The sequence below is a fragment of the Zonotrichia albicollis genome, chromosome 16 (assembly GCF_047830755.1).
Source record: "Zonotrichia albicollis isolate bZonAlb1 chromosome 16, bZonAlb1.hap1, whole genome shotgun sequence".
Taxonomy (NCBI): domain Eukaryota; kingdom Metazoa; phylum Chordata; class Aves; order Passeriformes; family Passerellidae; genus Zonotrichia; species Zonotrichia albicollis.
Window position 1 is genome coordinate 2,625,395 of NC_133834.1, and position 19,519 is coordinate 2,644,913.

At 52.0% G+C, this 19,519-nt stretch overlaps 1 protein-coding gene across 3 annotated transcripts in view; it reads left to right on the forward strand.

Annotated features, from left to right (window-relative positions):
• Positions 1 to 18,856, forward strand: part of PEMT (phosphatidylethanolamine N-methyltransferase) — a 42,057-nt gene extending 23,201 nt beyond the window's left edge. For all 3 annotated transcript variants that reach the window (XM_074552674.1, XM_074552675.1, XM_005487442.4), the window contains exons 4-8: positions 7,424 to 7,569; positions 11,925 to 12,036; positions 15,919 to 15,993; positions 16,756 to 16,816; positions 17,493 to 18,856. In XM_074552674.1, the coding sequence (XP_074408775.1) occupies positions 7,424 to 7,569; positions 11,925 to 12,036; positions 15,919 to 15,993; positions 16,756 to 16,810 (388 nt within the window). In that variant the 3' untranslated portion in view covers positions 16,811 to 16,816; positions 17,493 to 18,856. The remainder of the gene's footprint in view (positions 1 to 7,423; positions 7,570 to 11,924; positions 12,037 to 15,918; positions 15,994 to 16,755; positions 16,817 to 17,492) is intronic.
• Positions 18,857 to 19,519: the final 663 nt, after the last annotated feature.

Sequence of the window (19,519 nt, forward strand, 5' to 3'; positions counted from 1 at the left end):
TCTTATCTGCTATCTCTAAACACTACCTGTGCTAGCTAATAGTATTGTATGACTGATACACCATTCTCCATGGGAATATGTCCTTTAACGTTCCCAGTGCAGCAGAGAGGTTTTACTGCAGAAGATTTCCTCAATGCCAGCAATTTATCTGTGATCTGTTTGGCTTTATCTCCACTGCTGTTAGGAGAGACAGACTCACTAAATTCCCAGGTTCAATTATACCAGGGTCACAGCTAATGGGTTGTTTAGTACTCTGGGTAATTTCCCAGGCGCAGAGTTCTCAGGTTGGAATTTGCACATGTATTTAAGAGCTCTGCTTTCCTGGAAGTGACACCAGGACCTGCCCTTGCCCTTCTGTGTTTGTCCCAGCCACTGCTGATGGCAGAAACTGAAAGAAAGCTTGCAGTGAACAAGGCTATAATCGAATGCAGAGGGCATGTGTGTGTGCTGCTGATGTCTTAGTGACACAGCAGGCTTGCATTTTGCTGGAGAATGTCTCAACAGTCTCTTGCACAAATTACATAGTCACTTGTTGTCTGGGAAGCAATGCAAAGCCTTGTCCTTGCCTTTAATTAAAAACACAGCTGGTGGAGGGACAATCTTCATTTCCAGTGGTCCTGCTGGCTCCTGGGTCAATGAGGCTCGTGGGTCACAGCAAGGCACTGAGTGGGAGCTGCTGGGAGAGCCAAAGTGGCCTCGTGTGTCCTGGCACTGTGCCACACTTTGCCCCTGCAGAGTCCCACCAGGGCTGGCTCTGCTCTGTCTCTGAGTCTGTGGGGACTGGGGGACTCACTGGGTTTGGCTCAGCCCAGCATTTGGGCCCTGAAGGAAACAGCAAGGTCAATCCAGGGGCTGGAAAAGCCCCCTCTGCACCTTGGGTTTGGAGGAGAGGCATTGGAAGATGGGGCAGCTCAGCCCCAGCAGCACACATATGAGACAGCCCATCCTGAGGGGCCAAAGCCATTCCAATTGTTGCAATGGAAAGTTTATTTTGCTCAGATGTTTCCACGTGGTTGGGTGATTCCCTCCCCTTTCCTTGGTGCTGAAGTTGGACAGAGTGATGGCTTGCAGGCTTTGCAGGCTTTTCTGGCAAGGCAAGCCCTTAACTGTGGGAGGGATTGGGTGGTGCAAGGGTGATCATCAGAGCAGCAGCTGCTGGAGTTACCCCAAACACGCCTGGGAGCCTCACTGCCTCCATTCCCAGCTCAGGGAGCCCTCCAGGGCTGCCCAAGGCTCATTGCTCCAGCCTGGGGAGCTTTTGCTGCTTGCCAAGGATTCATCCTGCCCCTTACCCTTGCAGGATGATGCAGCCAGGGCCAGCCCAGGGTTCCACTGACCAGAGGGGCTTTGTGTGACACAGTCACTGTCATCTCAGTGACCAGTGCTGCTGGGAGAGACATGTCTAACCTGCTCTTGCTATCTTGCTTTTCCCTTTATTTTATTCTCTGAGCAGGTTTTCTGCTCCTCAGCCCCTTGGAGACCATCCCTTGGCACGGGCTGTGCCTGGCACCGTGGCCAGGGTGGCTTGTGCAGAGTGTGAGGGCTGCTGATAGTGAGCAGAAAGGCAGCCTCAGGGGCCCCTCCACCTCCAGTGCTGTAATCCAGCCTCTAAAACTCCTCTTTTCCTGCTCTGGGGACTTGTTATGTGGGTGGGGCTGCCAGGGAGCGATGAGGAGCCCAGGGGATGTTTCCTTTGGTTTTAAAAGCATCCTTCCTTTTTGCAGCTGAGTTTTTGAAAGGCTCCATGCTGGAGGCGGAGGAGAGGAGGGCAGAGCAGACAGAATTTGGGGGTGGGTTGGCATTTTAGCTGACAGCACCTGGGAGCCAGGATGTGTTTCTGCATCACCACCCACCCCACGTGGGCTCTGTGCTGGGGTCCTCCCTCAGCCCAGCACCCTGAGGCTCTCGTGCCAGCTCAGCTCCAAAAGGATGCTTTGCTTGTAAGAAAGGCATGTCTTTGTGCTCAATTAAGCAATTAGATGCTTCCCAGCTCTCAGCTTCATTATCAGCCTTGGCTTGCGATCCAGACTGACCTGTGACCAGAGGGGACCTGCTTAGTCAAGTGCACAAGACAAGCATCCTTAATTGCTTTGCTGCAATGATTATTTTCATTACAACAGTTTCTTTCCACAAGAAGCAAGGAACTTCCATCACCGAGGTTTTAATCTGTGAAAACAACTCCTGAACTTTTGAACTGTGTGCCGTTTGTGGCTGTTATCTGTGTGACATGGGACGTGACAACCTTCACTGTCCTCCAAACTCACATCCACTGTCTCTCTCTCCTCCCTCACCACGTTGTTGGTATCTTTCCCTGTATCAGTTTACTCACAATTAGCCACTGGCACTGCCTTCAAACCTCCCTGCACTGCCTTTGGCACACCCTGGCACCCTCCCCACCCTTGGGCAGGTGCACAGGGAGGTTCTGAGCCTCCCTCCTCGAGGGTTTCAGGATGTTTGCCTGAGCTTAAAGGCAGCACCCACATGCACACCTTGACTGGGAGGGCTGCAGGTGTTGGGGTGTCTCAGTGTGACCCCACAGAGGCTGTGCCAGCCAGTGCCCCTGGCATCTGCAGCCTGGCATCAAGTCCAGCATTGATGCCACACTCTGGATATTGACTCCTGTGTGGATTTCTCACTCGGAGCTGATGCTTCCAGGAAAATAAATCTGCTCTGGGATGGGATTTTACACAGAAAAGGGGTTGTTTGTCATTGCCAGGTAGTGCCTCTCACCTTATCCTCAATCCTGTTTAATTTTGTGAGCTGGCACCTGAATGAGTGTGCTGTAAATGGCATCGATCCCAGAACCACAGGGCCCTGTGTGCAGAAGTGACCAAGGTTGGTGATGGGAATCGAGCATGGCCTGACAGAGCTGGTGCCCCCTGTGAGCTGAGTGCCAGAAATATCTGATACCTGCTCAGAAAAGCTCCAGGGAGCCAACAGCACCTCCTGCCCACGGCATCCAGATGAGGAAACCTCACAGCTCGGATGTAAGGCAGGGGGAGAAGCTGCCACAGCCCCCAGCTGACCTAAATAACACACACACCCCAGTGCTGTCAGAAAAGCAAAGTCATTATTGGCAGAAGAAGCTGTGAGGATGATGACCGGGCTGACAATTGCCCGTGGTATCGGCAGGACGATTTCAGTGCTGTTGAGGTTGCTGTTTTCTAATGAACAAGATCTTTTGTTGCAGCTTGTGCTGCTGGGCACCACTGGGTAATTTTTATCCCTGTTGCCTCCTTTAGCCAAGAAGAACAAAACCTCCAGCGTGGGGGACAGACAGACGCCCCACACGGTGACTGTGGCACCTTGCAGTGGTGGCTGTTGTCACCAGAACCCTGCTTGCCTGTTCCACTGCTGCTTCCTTGCTGCCTGCTGGCCCCTGGCCCAATTCTGCTCCAATTGTGCTGCTCAGCCCCAGTTTCCAGGCTGCTTTTTGGGATCAGTCAGGCAGCACTGCTGGGCTGCTCCCTGCAGCGACCCAGTTTGCTGGACGAGGTCTTTGTCCTCCTTTGGAGGAGAGGGATGACAAAATGCACTTGGTGGGGGCCACTGTTGAGATGCTCCCAACAAGACCTAGAAACCTCAGCTTCTCTTTGAGTACAGTATTTCTGTGTTTTCTTCCTGCTCCACGTGGCCTTTGGGGATGTGTTTAGGACTGTGACTCGTTGAGTTTTCTGGTTGAATAAATCAGCACCTGCTGTGCAAACCTGGCTGCACGTCCTGTCCGTGTCCCAGCCAGAGGATCTGCTGCCCCTTTCCCTCACTCCCACTTTCTTCTGTGAACCCACTGGTGTGACATGTCCATCCCCATAGTGCAGAGCCACTTTGAGTGGTTTTCCAGTTCCTGTGGTATATTATGTGGCAGACAGAAAGAGGAAAGAGGAGAGGTTCAGACTAGATATAAGGAAGAATTTTTTTATGAGGAAATGTTTTATGAGGATACACAGGTTGCCCAGAGAAGCTGTGGCTTCCCCATCCCTGGAAGTGTCCAAGTGTCCAACCCCAGTTCTGGGGTTAGTTCTATGTGTGTTTGGGGATGGTTGTGGAGTGATGATGATGGTTGATCTTTATTTTTGGTAGTAGGAAATATAGAGGAACGTTAATTGAAAGTGTATTGATGACAAATAGTTTGGATAATGTAGGGATATACGGGTGGGGTTTGGAGCACCCTGGGATGGTGGAAGGTGTCCCTGCCCATGGCAGGGCTTGGAACTGGATGGTCTTTAAGATCCCTTCCAACTCAAACCATCCTGGGATTGCCACAGAGCACTGATAAGACCCTCTGAGTGTCTGAGCAAGCACCACTCTGTTTTTGGGAAGGGTGGGCAGAACAATTCCCACTGCTTTGGCTACTCCTATCCTGGCAGGAATTAGCCAAATCTGCCAGTTTGAAGCAGACTTGAAAGATTTGAGCTTTTCCCAGCTGGTGCAGAATGTGTGCCTCTGGTATCATGCTTCAAACTGGCAAATGTGGGAAGGTGTCAGGGGAAGCCCCACTGCCCTATTTTCCCTTTTCAAAAGCTGGGGGCATCTTCCAATCCCTGCCATGGGGACAGGCATCCTCATGACAGCAGCCAGGGATGTGACCAAAGTAGGTCTCAGCCTCCCCTGTGCCGGAGGAGGGAGGGATGCTCCTCACCATGGCAATGGCTCAGCTCAGCACAGAATGCAGTTCCAGCTACTGGGACAAAGCCTGGCTCTAATTGATGTCCCTTGGATGCTGAGCAGTGCTGCTGCCTTGTCCTGAGCCTGAAATAAATGTTGTCACCAACGTGACTCAGAGGCACATGAAGAAGGGACTGGTTTCATGACAGACTGAAATATGTCATATTTCAGGAGACCAGCTCCCTAGCAAGGGAAATGCCCCAAAACCTTGTCCTTCCCTGCCAGGGAGGCTCCCTCACCCTGGTGGATGCTGCAATAATTGATGGCTCCGTGCTGCTTGTCACGGCCCAGCATCATAAATGCTTAAAAGGTTTATTTACCAATTCTGAAAACTCCTGAGTGCATCATGTTTAATGCAAATACAGAGTGTGTTTAGGAAGATATAAACCATTCCTAGAGGGAAAGGCAGTCCATTATCTCCCTGCAAACACCTCCCTCCCTAGCTGTAAGCCAGACAGCAGGGAACTGAGCAAGACATGCTGATGAGAATAACTAATGCAGGCCTATCCGACCATGGAGAGGAAGGATGGGATCATCTGGAGCAGGAGAGACAGCTTTGCCAAAACAAACCAAACCATGTGCTGGTTGCAAAACTTCCAGTGCTGATTCCCAGCCAACCAGTTTGTGTTCTTGAAGCCATCTTTGTTCAATGTTCCGAGACCGAGTCAGGTCATCAGCATGGGACAGAGGAGCCCCAGGGATGTGGATCAGGGTGTGGATCCAGCTCATCCAGAGCAAGAAGCAGGCTCTGAGGGCTTTGCTCTTGCTGTACCCCTTTCTGCTTTGCCATCTCTTTGCCAATGCCTGGGATCCAGGTGGGTTCCAGCACAGCATTGCTGTCCTAGGTTTGCCTCCCTGAGGATCAGAAATCCTTCCTGGTGCTGGTGCCCTCTGGATATCCTGGCCAGATGCGGAGCCAAACCCTCATGCTGTGGAAGGCACATCCTCCTCTGTGTGAGGAAAGAGCTGCAGAGCATCCCCAGGGATGCCAGGGTGTGTTTGGAGTGCACAGCCAGGCCAGGATTCCTCAGGCAGAAAGGCACATCCCTTCAGGGGCATTGCTTTCCTCCCAAACCCAGCCAGTGCTGGTGACAGGGACACGGATTTTTTGGCTTCCTCGTAGAGGAGACTTGTGTCATTTAAAAATAACCATCACAGAGATGATGCAAAGGATTCTGCAGCTGCTGCTGCTTCCCTGTGCAGCCAGATTTGTGTCTTCCCATCAGAAATGATTTTGAGCCAAGGCAGTGTGAGCCTTGTGAGCACAGGGAGCTGTGCTGGGCACTGGAGGAGGGCCAGCCCTGGGGACTGTGCCTGCATTGCCTGGGGCCACGCTGCTGTTCCTCTGTCTGTGCTTGGCTCCTGGGAAAAGGAATTTCCCTGTAATTTCCAGGGTGTAAATCACCCAACTGCCGTGGTTTTGCTCGGTTCTGAGGGTATTACTTTTATTCCATGTTTTGTTTCCTTGCTCCAATCCAAACTGATGATTGAATGTCTTGTGCTGGGCTCCTAAAAACTCCTCAACAATAGAAAGCCTAGTGGGAGCAAGCTCAAAGTGAGCACAGGATATCATCCAGGTTTCTAAACCACAGAGTTAAGTATTATGCAGGGCTTGCTTGGTGCATGAACTTGCCATCAGTCCCTTGAAAGATGTGGTTCCAGCTGCCTGGCCTTCAGCCACGCAGGCAGGACTGTCTCTCTTGGCTTTTATTTGTGCAAGAGGGAAAGTCCAGAGGTTTGCAGGGCTTAGGGAAGATGGACTCCAGGGAAAAAAGCCCTGCAGGTAGCATTATGGAAGCACTTTCCAGCTGAGGAGCCCAGGCCTGTGGGCAGGAATAACTCCTGGCCCTGACAGACAGTGGTGGCCAGAGGCGCAGCAGAGCTGTTATTCCACTTGAATTTCAGCCTCCAGGGTGCTCATTAAAAAAAGGCTCAAAGTTTCCTACCTCATGTGTCAACAACATGTGGAGAAACACTGTGTAGAGCTCTGTGGGTCTGTTACCTCCTCTCGTGTTATTAATGGTGTTTTTTAATCACAGCGTTGTCTCCTTTGTCACCGCGCCTTCGTGTGGGAGCCGTGTGCCATGCTGAGCCTGCCAAGCCCTGCCCTGGGCAGAGCTCAGGGGCTGAAGGGAGGGCTCGCCATTATTCCAATCATAAATTGAGTATTTGGAAGGCCAGACCCAGAATGCCTGCCCCAGCCTGGGAGGGAGGAGCTGTGCTCACACTCGAGGACGCCTCGTCTCTCGTATTTTCCTTTTGCTGTTCCAATCCTCCCCCTGACTGCCAGCTCCAGCCGTGAATCACTCCTGGGCACGTGGCTCACACATGAAAGCTGCAAAATATTTTGATGGAGGGGAACGGGGGTGGGAGCACGAGATAATCCAGCCAATTGTTCCCAGCCCTTCCAGGCATCGCAGCCTCCAGCGTTTGCAAGGGCGTCTGTCCCAGAGCTCTCAGTCAAGATGAAAAATGGGATTTGGTGAATAAGGCAAAGAATTTGATATCACAAGTCAGTGGGAGTGGTATTTCCAGGTGTGAGCAAGGGTTGTGAGTAGAAATAGCTGCCCCAGGTCAAGCCCTGGCTCCTCACAGTCTTTAGCTGATTGCTTCTCCCATTGGGAGGTTGAGTAGGAAAAAGGGATCTGAAGAGGGGACCTCCTCAGCAGCTTCCTAAAGCTGCACATCTCCCAGGGAGACGTGAGTGATGTTAATTATGAATTGCTGCTTTTAACAGCCCTTGTTGTCTCCCCAACAGCTTCACAGAAGCCGTGAAGAGCCAGCCAAAGCTGGAGGGCTGGGACTGCCACTGGACCTACTACTCAGGCTTGGCCATCATGGCTGTAGGGACCTTGTTTGTCACCTCCAGCTTCTTAGCACTGGGATTCACTGGGACCTTCCTGGGTAAGCACTGAAAATCCAGCAGCTTTACCAGAAAGTGCATTTAATCCTTGCAGGGATCTCCTGCTAGGGCAGAGTCCTGCAGGACTTTCCTCGTCCTTGTTAGATTTGTCATTATGATACCAATTTGTCATTATGATACCAAAGCGGGACCCAGCCCTGCTGTTAGCACAGAGGGGATGGCACAGTGGTTTTGTACAGCAAATCCCATCACCTCCAGCATCACACCTGGAGGTTTGGAGCACAGCTGCTCATCTGCCAGCCCAAACACCCTCCAGAAAGGCCCCCCCAAATTCCAGACCTCACAAGTGGCACTGGCACAGCGTGTGTGAGCTGTCCAGCAGCTCCAAGCGCCCACCTGCTCATCACACGTGCTGGAGCAGGATGTTGTTTGCTCTCCCCTCTGCAATAAACCTGATGTTCGTTGACAGATCCTTTTATCTCCCGCTTTATGGCAGAAAGCATTTTCCACTGTGCCTGCTTTCACATTTAGAGCGTAATTCTGTTAGCATTGTTGACTTTGAAAACATGCCAGTATGTGTGGAATTCATAAAAATAAAGTAGAGACAGGAACAATAAATATCCAAGGAAAGGGGCAGCTCCTGCTGGCTGAAATAATCACAGCCCCAGCTTTGACACCTCATTTAGGCTGTGCTTTTGCAAGTGCTTTACAAACCAAATTCAATTAGCTCCTGTGGCGTCGCTAGGAAGAAGAGAGGGATGTAATAAGCCTTCCTGGTTTCAAGTGGAGTTGCAAAGAAATGTGTTGAGTTGGCCAAAATCCTGCTGCCAGAAATAGAGCTCAGCACTCCTAAACATCTGCCCTCACCCTCCGTGTGCAGCCTGTCCCACCCCTGTCCCTCAGCATCCTCCAAAGCCCCCAGCAGCCCCTGAAGTGATGCTGTGCCTGTGGAGAGATGTCCAGAAGGGCCAGGCACAGGAGTACCCGTCAACAAGAGCTGCTTGAATGCTCCTGAAGTTCAGCCAGATCTGGGGTTGTTTACGTAAAGCCTGATTCATCCCACCAGGAGCATCCACTGGCCTTGAACCGCTGGGAAAAAGCAAACAAGTGAGTCAGGCTCGGCGTAAGAGGTGAGAGGGCCCTGGCCCTCAGATCTGTATCCCTGGGGCAGGGCAGAGGTGGGTGCTAGGGGTCCATATAAGGCATTTCTGCTCCATCCTCCCTGCCCTGGGCTCACACAGCAAGGAGCAGCTCTCTCTGCTAGCAGGGCATGACGGGCACCAGGGCAGAGCTGAGTCAGGCTGGGGACATGCCACACATGCCAGTGTGGCTCAGGACCTCTGCAGGACGGAGCCATGACCCAGCTGGAGCCCACAGAGGATCCATCCTGGCTCTGGTAACAGCTTCTCCACTCTACACAAACCCCATGAGTCCAAGTCAGCAAACTCTTAATGGAGAATGGCCCTCAGTGTGGTTTGTTGCCTAGCCAAGGGGAAAACAGCAGGTCTGCAGGTCTCTGAGGATCTCATGTGGGATATTTTCTTGCTCAGGACTCTCAGGATTGGTATTTCCAACATCCATGCAGGATTTCAGTGCTGCCCTGGTGCTGCAGGAGGAGCAAGGACTCCACACAGCAAAGGGCTGCACTGCTTTGGCAAGGAGAGGAATTCAGCTTCTTCTCACTGCTGACATCTGAGCTCAAGAGAAGTTTTGAGAGAGCCTCTGACAACAGGCACTTCAAAAATTACTGCAGCTGGATTTGACCCTTTGTGGGTTTTTCTACAGCAGTGACAGCTGAACCAGGCAGGGCACAGGGCTTCCTGTTGAATTCCTTCCTTACAGCACATTAGGCTTTGGAGCAGCTGCAGAACACTTTGTCTCTCTCGTGTGGGCTCAGTGGTGCAGTGGGAGCTGTGTGAGTCACCCTTCTCCAGCAGCCTGGCTGTGCCACCCCATCTCCAGCACAGCAGCACCAGCTCCAGGTGCTGTTGGCAGCAGCTGGATGTGGCCCCTGTCCCTGGCAGAGCCACCCCTGGTGCCCTGTCCCCATGCTGTGCCCTCACTGGCATTCAGGCATCACTTCAGCATCACTTCAGCACCCTCCTTTTTTGCCCTGTTTCCCAAAAGACACAGTGATGAGGGCTGAGCTTATCTCAAGGCTGCTTTGCCTGTCTGAGCCCATCTGCTCATACCCTCCTACCCCAGTGACATTTCTTCCAGCACTCACCAAGATTTCAAGTCAATCTGGCTTTGCCAAAGTGCTGCTGGGCCTGGAGAAGCTGACAGCTCTCTGGGGTGAGGCACAGGTGGTGCTCCAGCCCGGGCTCCAGGCATTCTGAGGGACCTTGCAGAGTGGCTTTTTGCTGCTCTGATCCCACCCTGAGCTGTGAGATGGCTGCACAAACCTCCAGCAAAAAACAGCTCCTTTTAGGTGCCAAAGGGCCTCAGCTTGGCAAGGAGCTGATTCCTGATTTGAGGGCTCAGTGAAGGCACAGGAGATGCCCAGGGTGATGCTGTGCAGCACCACACACAGACCTGTCCCTGAGCACTTCTCTGAACACAAACACATGGAAACCACCTTTCTGGTGGTCATGTTCACTGACCTGTGCAGGTTTAGAGGCAGAGATTGCATTGGGAAAGCTCCTGGGGAGCTGCCTGTGTGCTGCTGCTCGTGGGGAGCCTGCCTGGAGGCTTGCACAGCCCCACCAGGGCTGGGCACTGACAAACCCCTGCCAGCCCCACGGAGCCAGGGCTCTGTGGGAACCCCTCAGTGCCAGGGCCGTGTGGGGAATGAGGTGTTCAGCTCAAGGGCGAGGGAGAATGAAGCTTTTTGACACATAAGAAAGCACAGAAACGGGCTGTGGCAGGGGGTGATGTGTTCTTTCTACCAGAACAATCTCGGAGATGTATTGCCAAGTAACTGTGAGAACATATAGCATGAATACAAGGCAATTATCTCACTTAGTGGCCTGCAGTTAAAACCCAAAAGCATTGTGTAATTGGGCAGGGGCTGTTTATCCTTAGAAATAAATGTTTTAGCGCCATGTGAGGTCAAAGAAATTACACCACGATCCAGGTAATAATAATAACCTTGAATAGTTTGCACTCCTGTAATGCCTTTCATCTGGATTTGTGAGCACTTTCTCACCATACATTAATCCTCACCTCCCTCTGTGCTCTGAGAAAGACTGATGTTATGATCAGTGCACAATAGCACCTGGAGGGCCAGAGGAGCCTTGCCCAAGGTCAGGGAAGGGCTGGGAGCTCAGCCTGGGCTGGTGGCTCAGGGACAGGCTGCTCCTCATGGACCACTGCTTGTGGACATGGAGCAGGATGGAGCACAGCTGGGCAAGGGGCTGCAGCACCAGGAGGAGCTGAAAGAGCTGGGAGAGGCTCAGCCTGGAGAAAATGAGGTTCAGGGGGAAGTTTTGGCTCTGCACAGCTCCCTGACAGGAGGGGGCAGCCAGAGAGGGGCCAGGCTCTACTCCCAGGGACAGGGACAGAGGAAATGACCTCAGATTGTTCCAGGGGATGTTGACATTTGATGTCAGGAAAAAATTCTTCACCAAAGGGATTGGCACAGGGTGCCCAGGGCAGTGGAGGGATTTAAAAGTCATGTAGATGTGGTGCTTTGTGGTCTCACTTGTAAGACCAACAGAAGCAGAGATCTGCATCCTGGCCCTTTGCCCCTCTGAAATGTTGCTCACAAGCTGCACATCTCCCTGTCGTTTCTTTCCCAAGCTCCTTTCAGCAGGGTGGAAGGATTACTCCAAGGTAGATGGGGAGCTGGTTCGATGCTGACAGTTCTGAAAGCTTTCCTCATTACAGATGACAATCACCCATTATCACCATCATCATTGTGCCAATAACTGAGTGTTTTGTAGGCAGAGGTGCTATTTTCTGAAATTCTGAGAAATTCTCTGAACTATGAGATAAGAGTGACATTATGGATGAGGGCATTTGGTTGTGCTGGTCATGATGAAAACAGCTCCAAACACCATTTCACAGCACTGGGTTTATTTTCACATTAAATGGATTCGATCCCATGCACTTGCTTCCTCGTGGAGTGGCATTTGACAGGCAATTTTACAAATGAGAAATCCAGAATTAACCAGTTGGGACCTCCAGAGCTGTGTCCTGATGAGGGACGTGGCTGCCACAACCTCATTGCAATGCAGGAGCCTTTTGTGGGCAAAGAGCCATTCCTGGAAAAGCTGATAGGCACAGAGTAAACAAACAGGTTTTTGTTGCTGTTTCCTCAGCCTGGAAGTCAGTGCTGTGCTGTGTACCCTGGCAGGGATGCCCTGTGGCACAGGGAGGGTATCAGTGTGCCAAAACCCCCCATGAATCCCAATTTCATAGAGCCTAACCAGAAGCTCTCTCTGCTTGCTCTCAGGTGATTACTTTGGCATCCTGATGGAGGAAAAAGTGACCAGCTTCCCCTTCAGCGTCCTGGATAACCCCATGTACTGGGGCAGCACTGCCATCTACCTGGGCTGGTCCCTCATGTGAGTACCAGCCCCTGCACACACCTGGGTGTGTAGGGTCACTCTGGGGTCTCTCGGCAGGGCATGGGGTGCCAGGCTGCATTTGGGGCCAAAAAGACACTCTGGGATGGCAGGGAAGGTGCAGCCTGCCCTGACTTCTGCCCCCCTGGCTATTTTGGTGCGTGGAAAATCTTGTGCTGTCTCGAAACACTCGCAGCGTTTGTTGGAGAAAAATAAACGGCGGCCAAGTGCTGGGGGAGAGGGGGATCAGCGAATGCTCTGCAGTGAACACGGTCCTTGGCAGGCTCTGCACGTGGAAAAATCAACACTCAGGGCCAAATTCATGCAGGGTGTCACTCTGCAGGGGCAGGGCACTGCTGCTGGGGAGCAGTGTGACCCTGCAATTACGCTGAAAAAGGCAAAACAAGCCAAGCCACCCTTTCCCCCAGCCCACGGTGAAAACACTTCCGAAACACTCCTTGTGTGCTCCAGCACAGCTTAATAGCCTGCTTAGGAGGAAATGAATAGGCTGTAATTTAGCAGCAAATGAGCAATAGACTCTATTCAGTCTAACAAGTTTGATGTGGTTCTCATTTAATATCACATTTTATTTATTTGCTCAGGAGAAAAAAAAAAAAAACCAAAACCCTGGCTGTGTTACTTCAGGAGCCCATAGAGTGTTGCAGGCTGTTATCACTGGGTGTTTTGCACTGGTGCTCCTGACTGTGACCACCTCTCCTCTGCTTGGGTGGGAAAAATGGAGTGCTTTGCCACGTTCTGGTCATTTTTCCAGCCATGTGTGCAGCCCCTGGTAATAAGGAAAGCTGATGGTTTCTCTCCTGTCTCCACTGAGCCTTGTTGCTGCTAGTTCTCTTGAGATCCCCCCAGGTCCTGTCAGGGCTGGCTGCTTCCCTTCCTGGCACTGGATGGGGTTTAAATCCTGGGGAATGGTGCAGGGTTTAAATGCCAAAGGGAGGCAGTGCTGTTGGCCACAGGGTCTGCAGCAGCACCCTGGAAATGTTTATATTGCTGTGGGAAATGTTTATATTGCTGTGGGGAGTGGGGCAGAGCTGCGGCAGGATGAGTCCCCCCACAGCAGAAGTAGGGATTTGACCAGGAGGAATTATAATGAGATCTTTATTTGTTTTAAAATCAGCATCAAACTGCTTCCTAAACCTTTGCAGAATCCACTGCAACCCCCTGAGCTGTTTCTGTCGCAGAATCCCTTCCTCACCCCTCTCCTTGAGCTCTCCCAGCACAGTTCTGGGCAGGAGCAGCTGCAGGCAGCTCAGGACAGCAGTGATTGCCTCCTTTTCTCGTTAAAAGCTGCCACCATTAAGGCCAGCGAGGCGTGACAAATAATTGCTGTGAACAAATTGCTGGAGCTGTGCAGAGTGGCACCAATAGCCCACCCACCTGCCTGGGGGGAGCTCAGCACAGCCCTGCTCACGGTGGCTTTTGGCTGTTTCTCCTCCCTGGGACCTCAGTTCATACAGCCACAGAATCGTTTGGGTTGGGAAAGAGTGATAAGATCATCGAGCCCAAGCATTAACCCAGCACTGCCATGATCAGCACTAAAACATGTCCCCAGATGCCACATTTCCGTGGCTTTTAGATGCCTCCAGGGATGGTGGCTCCACCACTGCCCTGGGTAGCTGTGCCAGGCCTTCACAGCACTTCCAGGGGAGAAATTTTCCCAATATCCAACCTCCTGTGGGGCACCTTGAGGCCATTTCCTCTTTTCCTGTTGGTTGTATCCCTGTTTTCACCCTTCTGCCAGGGGGCTGGAGAGAGTGAGAAGGTTCCTCCTGAGCCTCCTTTTCTCCTGGCTGAGCCCCCCATCTCCCTCAGCTGCTCCAGACCCATCCCCAGCTCTGCTCCCTTCTCTGGACTCCCTCCATTGGTGGATTTTTTGGGGGGTCCATGCTTTCTCCTGAGGTCCCAGGGCTTTCAGAGGATGTCAGGTGTCTCCCTCAGAGGCCAGAGCTGATGTCCCATCCTGGTGGCAGCAGGAGGGTGCTGAAGGATTCCTGCAGCTGTCTGATTCTGGCCAGACCTAAAACACAGAGCACATCTGTCTTCTCTTGGGGATCATCACACTCTTCATCATGGCATCAGAACCCAAAGGATTGATCCATCCTCATCCAGAAGGGATGAAAACACACCAGCCTGTTCTCTCACTCCAGCCCAGCCTTAAAAGCATCAAGTGGAGGTGACAACCCCCAGCCATGGGGATCTGCAGCAAGGCTGGGGACAGACAGACAGACTTCCCACCCAAAACAAAGTCCTGGCAGGACAACAAACCCTTCCTGGCTGATTCATCACTGCTGCTGCAATCAGATGTGGCCCAATATGTAGGTCAGGCTCGTAAGAGGACAGGAACAGTTCACCCAAATGCTGCTCATCACCTGTGTGGAGCAGCCTCATTTCTCCTGGCAGACAAGTGGAGCATTCACCGTGTGGGGACAGCTTTGTGTGCCTCTGCTAGGGAAGTGTTCTAACTCACAGCAACAGGCTGTGCAAATCAGAGCTGGAGCTGCAGCCAAATGATGCAATTAGAGGTCTTGCTGTCAACAAACAATCATGTAAATTTGTTCTCTCTGATAGGAATCAAGAAGGAGACATGACTAAGCATGTAATAGCAGGGGCTTGGGAGGGAAGGAAGTTGCCCGAAGCTTCCTAATGAGGGAAAAAGTTATTGCAGAATGAAAATGGTGCAAAAATGGAGATTTGTGGGTGCCTCTCCAGGCTGGGTGGTACCTGAAAGTGGCTCCAGTGTGGGGTTTAGGTAGTTCAGTCTCTCTCTGCAGCTGTGTTTTCCCAGCAGCACAAGTCACCTTGCACCAGGCTTGTGGGATGTTTATCCTCATAAAATCACATAGTGGTTTGGGTTGGAAGAAACTTTAAAGTTTATCTTAATTGTCCCCCTTAATTAGGACACTGGTGATTGCCTTTAACTGCTGGTGGCAGCTCTGAGAGGGGTGAGAGCTGGCTGTCAGCAAATAAAGTATTTAGCTGGTTCTTGGTGGGGAAATGTGCAAGGCCAGGCTGGAGAGAGTTTGGATCAGGCTGGAATTGTGGATGAGATGAGGTTTGAGATCCTTTCCAATCAAAGCCATTCCATGATTAGGATTCTGTGACGCCTCTCTTCAGAGCAGGAGGTGATGGGGATTTTTAGTCCCTAAGCCTCTGCTAAAAGGAGCAGCCATCTGCATTGTGTGCTCAGTTCTTGGTCATCTCTCCCCATAACCACACAGTGAGGAGCAGAGGTGGCATTGGTCCCCCATGCTGTGCCTGGTGACATCTGGCTGGAGGACACGTTCCTGAAACACCTTGAAATGGGTTTAAAAGTGAACCAAGCCCGCAGCACCCAGCCCCAGTGCAGGAATGGACCTTCCCATCCCTTCCCATCCCTTCCCACCCCTTCCCATCCCTTCCCATCCCCATCCCTGCTCTGGCTGAGCCACCACCTGCATGTGTGTGGTGCCACGCACTGCTCTGGCTGCTTGGTGTCCCCTGTACCCCGGGTGGCTTAGCTTTTTGGGACACCAGCCATGTCCCTCAGAGCACAGGAGCTGCAGCTGTGTGTCAGCAGCTGCTCAGCCCTTAAACAGCCCCATAATCTCAGGATTTAGCCTCAAAGCTGGAGCTCTCACAGCAGAGACGTACAAGGATCAGACTTAAAAGAAGTCGCTGAAGGAGGCTGGGGAAGAGCCTTTGCCAAATAACATCTGTCTAAAACAGTTAACATTAAGCACAAAAAAAACCCCCAACCCTTTTGTTTGCTTCTGTTTAATGAGCAAGTGAGAGCTCTCTGCAGCCCAGTGTCTCATTTCACTTTCTCAACCAGGTCTTGCATAAGCCCCTGTACTTACCTGATCTTTTCCTTCTCTTTCAAAACAGGCACGCCAGCCCAGCTGGCCTTTTGCTGACAGCTGTAGTGGCAATTTCCTACACAATTGCTGTGCTGTATGAGGGGTGAGTAGCTGTGCACAACTGGAGAGCTTCTAATTATTTCTACCAGCTTTAACTCTCGAGCTTTCAGAGAACTGCACAAGTAGAAATGTTTTTTTTTTCCTATTGATTCAGCGAGGAAGAAGGAAAACAGAGGAATTTTTTTCAATTGTTTTGATAATGGGCACATTCCACTCCGAAGCTATTTGCTGAGTTCTAGGAACATTTGTGTGGGTTTTTTTTTTTATTTTTATCAAAATGAGGCCTTTTTTTCCTTTTGGGTGCCAGATTCTGTCTATAGAAGAACAATAAGGGAGGCAGTGAGAGGACTCATTGTGTCTTCACAAGAGCCCCCTACAAGAAGCCCTTGCATTTTGTAGTTCCTTGGATGGGCTTCTCTGCTGCTTTGCACTACAATAGCCCAGCCAGCAGCACAGGATGGAGCAGCACAAAATAACTCCCAGAAGCAGCAGTTGTACTTCAGCAGGGAAAGCTCTTTTGTGTTTGCAAGGGAGGAGGAGATGCAGAGAGCCATGGTCTGCATGAGGGGCACTCTGGGTGTGTGCTGAGCTTGTCCTGCTTGGCACAGGGATGGTTCCTGTAGCTGCTCCACCATCCAGAGAGGTGAAAGCAGGGTTGCCACGGCACAGGAATAGCCAGGCTGTGCCAACCTGTGCAGGAGAAATTCTGTAGGCCCAAAGGTGAGCACTCAGTAGCCTTGATTTTAATTCTTCCTCCCTTCTTTTGCCCCCCTCTCTCCCCACATTCCCACCCTGCCAACTCCAGGCCTTTCACAGAGGAGATCTATCGGAGGAAGCAGAAGGGAGTGAAGAGCAAGTAGCCCCAGGTAGGTTTGCTGATGGGAGCATTTCAGGGGCTGCTTTGCTGAACCCCCCCAGCCCAGCCCTGCCTTCCCTGGCTCCTCCAGAGCCCTTCCCAAAGCATCTGAGCCCCAGGGCTGTGCAGAATGCCAGGCAGAGCGGTTTTCACAGCAGCAGTCGTGTCCGCCCCTTGGCACCTGACCAGCAGCCCCCAAATTGTTTTGATTATACACTTGAGAATCAGCGCGAGGGAAAATTGCTGGGAAGCTTTGAGGCTCCAGGCTTCGTCTGAATCAGGCAGAAAAATACAACTATTGGCCATGGCAGGTGCTGCAGAGAGTGGCAGGGATGGCGTGAGGGGGCATGAGTGCCTGCTCATCCCTCAGGGAAATCAGAGCTCCCTGCTCCAGATGCTCCTTGCCTGAGGCAGGAACGTTTCTGCCTGTGGGCTCACCCCTAAAACCTCAGCCCAGGCTTGTTTGGGGGGCCAAAAGCTTCTCCAGCAGCACAAGCTCCTGTCCAGGCTCCTTTCCTGGGGGTTCATTGCCACCTTGGAGCGCTCAGTGCATTTCCCTGCTGCTTTTTGGGGAGCTGGGACAATCCCAGGGCACTGCTGAGGTTTTGGCAGCACTGCAGCTGTGACAGAGCTGCTGTGGCACCACTGAGGTCCCCAATGGACTCTTGTCCCTTTGTCTTCTGCAGGGCACTCTCTGGGGTACCTGTTCCTCTCTGGTCCCCACTCTGTCCAATTTGCCCATTTTCCTACTGAGATGTATCCTACTAATTAACCCAGCAACCCTTAATGAGCCAGCTGAGCTCCCTGCAGCACTGGAAGTGACCAGAGGAACAGCCTGAGCGTGGTGGCAGCTCCTTGCCACAGCCATGGGAGATGGAGGTCCCTGTCCCAGGGCTCTGTCCAGGTCTCTGCAGCTCCTGATGCTCTCCTGGGAGTTCCACAGGGTGGGACCTCCCCACCTCCTCTCCCACATCGATTACTGGAGATCTGCAGGCAAAAAGCAATTCCCTGTGGACTGGAGGGAAAGCAGAGCAATGATGGAAGCACCAGGGGCCTTTCATGAGTGAGCTGTGAGCAAATGGAAGCAGCACCTGCAGCTGGTCCTGAAGATCATCTGAAGGTGCAGCCTCAGAGCCACGAGAAGCAGGCAAAGCTCAGAGCCAGCAATGGAGAGAGATCAGGAGCCCCTGAGGATTCAAACACAGGTGGGGAAGGAACTGCTGTGAGCTCAACAACAGCAAAACCTGCTGCAAACCCAAAAAAACAACCCCTTCTTTTTTGGGAAAGGAGCCTCCCCATCCAGAGCTGCAGTTTCCCACCCATGCAGCATCTCCACACTATTGCCAAGGCTCTGAGAAAAGTGACTGAAAAGCACAGGAATGTGAATGTATGACCTAAAGCACAGCCCAGGGACGTGCAGGGATGGCAGCTGTCCCGTGGGGAAGCCCCAGCATGGAGAGGACCCAGGGGAAGAGTCAATCCCTGTCTGCACCTCACAGCTATCCCACCCAGGCCAGGTTGATGCCCCAGCCCCTCCTTTTCCCTGGGTCCTGCTGCCTTTCCCACCACCCAGTGCCTTCCAGCTGTTTTCCACGGTCTTGCAGGGGCAGTGGGAGGGAGGGAAGAGAAGGAAAGCTTTGTTTCTGCCTTCCACACCGTGCACCAGCCAGGTATGGATGTGCTCCTCCACCCCTGCCACCAGCCTGCCCCAAAACTGTCCAGTGCTGAATCCTGCCTTGAACACAAAGCTTCCAGAGGTGATGCTCCAGCCACAGGCTCTGTTTTCACAGATTCCCAGAACAGTTTGAGAAATAAACTGCAAATGGCCAAAGGAGCAGGTGCTGGAGAAGGGAGCTGTGCTGCTGCTGGCTCCTGTGGGGCACTGGAATGTGGCACCACATCTCAGCACCGCTGTCCCCTCCTCAGAGGGTGCTCCCTCCTCTCAGTGTCACCTCCACTAAACGGTTCCATTTCCCTCTGCTTTTCCACGTTGTAATTCACTCACCCTGCAGGCATTGCTCAGCAGAATTAAAGTGTTGCTCTCTTTTCAGTGCGGCCTCCATTTCCTGCGGAAGGGCTCCCAAATGCTGTGTTTGTGTTTCATCACTTCAGAACCATTACACAGAGATGTATTTTTTTATTGCCATCTCAACCACCTTCCTCTCAAAGATTTGGGCATAGTATTTTATTTTTAGATAAGTTTCCACATTCCCTTCACAGCTAATGTTTATAGAGGGAGGCTAAACCGGCCCAGTACCCATAGCAACCATTGAGGAGAGGATACATTGCATTATTCAGACAATTTATGTCAGAGTTGCCAGTCCTGGCTCAAAGTCTCTGATGTCAATAAACTTGGATTTGTTGATAAGTGAAATCAGTATTTGCTGAAGAAGCACGTGCTCATACGGGAAGAATTATTCCTAATGAGAACACAGTGAGGGCTGCATTTGTGCTGTCTCATTCCCAGTCTGGGGACCATGTGTGCCTTTCCCAGTCCCTCCTGCAAGGCCAGAAGGGACCCCAGTGGTTCCATTCCCCTCCCCAGCCAATATCAGCCTCCTAAATCATGTGTCTATCACCGTAAACCCCAGTGGTGGAGCTGCTTCCATGCCATGCCCACAGCACCCCATGAGCACAGGATTTGCTCCTGGGGTGGCTGCACAGGCTCCTTCCCCCTTGATCTGATTTCCAGCACAAGAGGCTTTATGGGGAT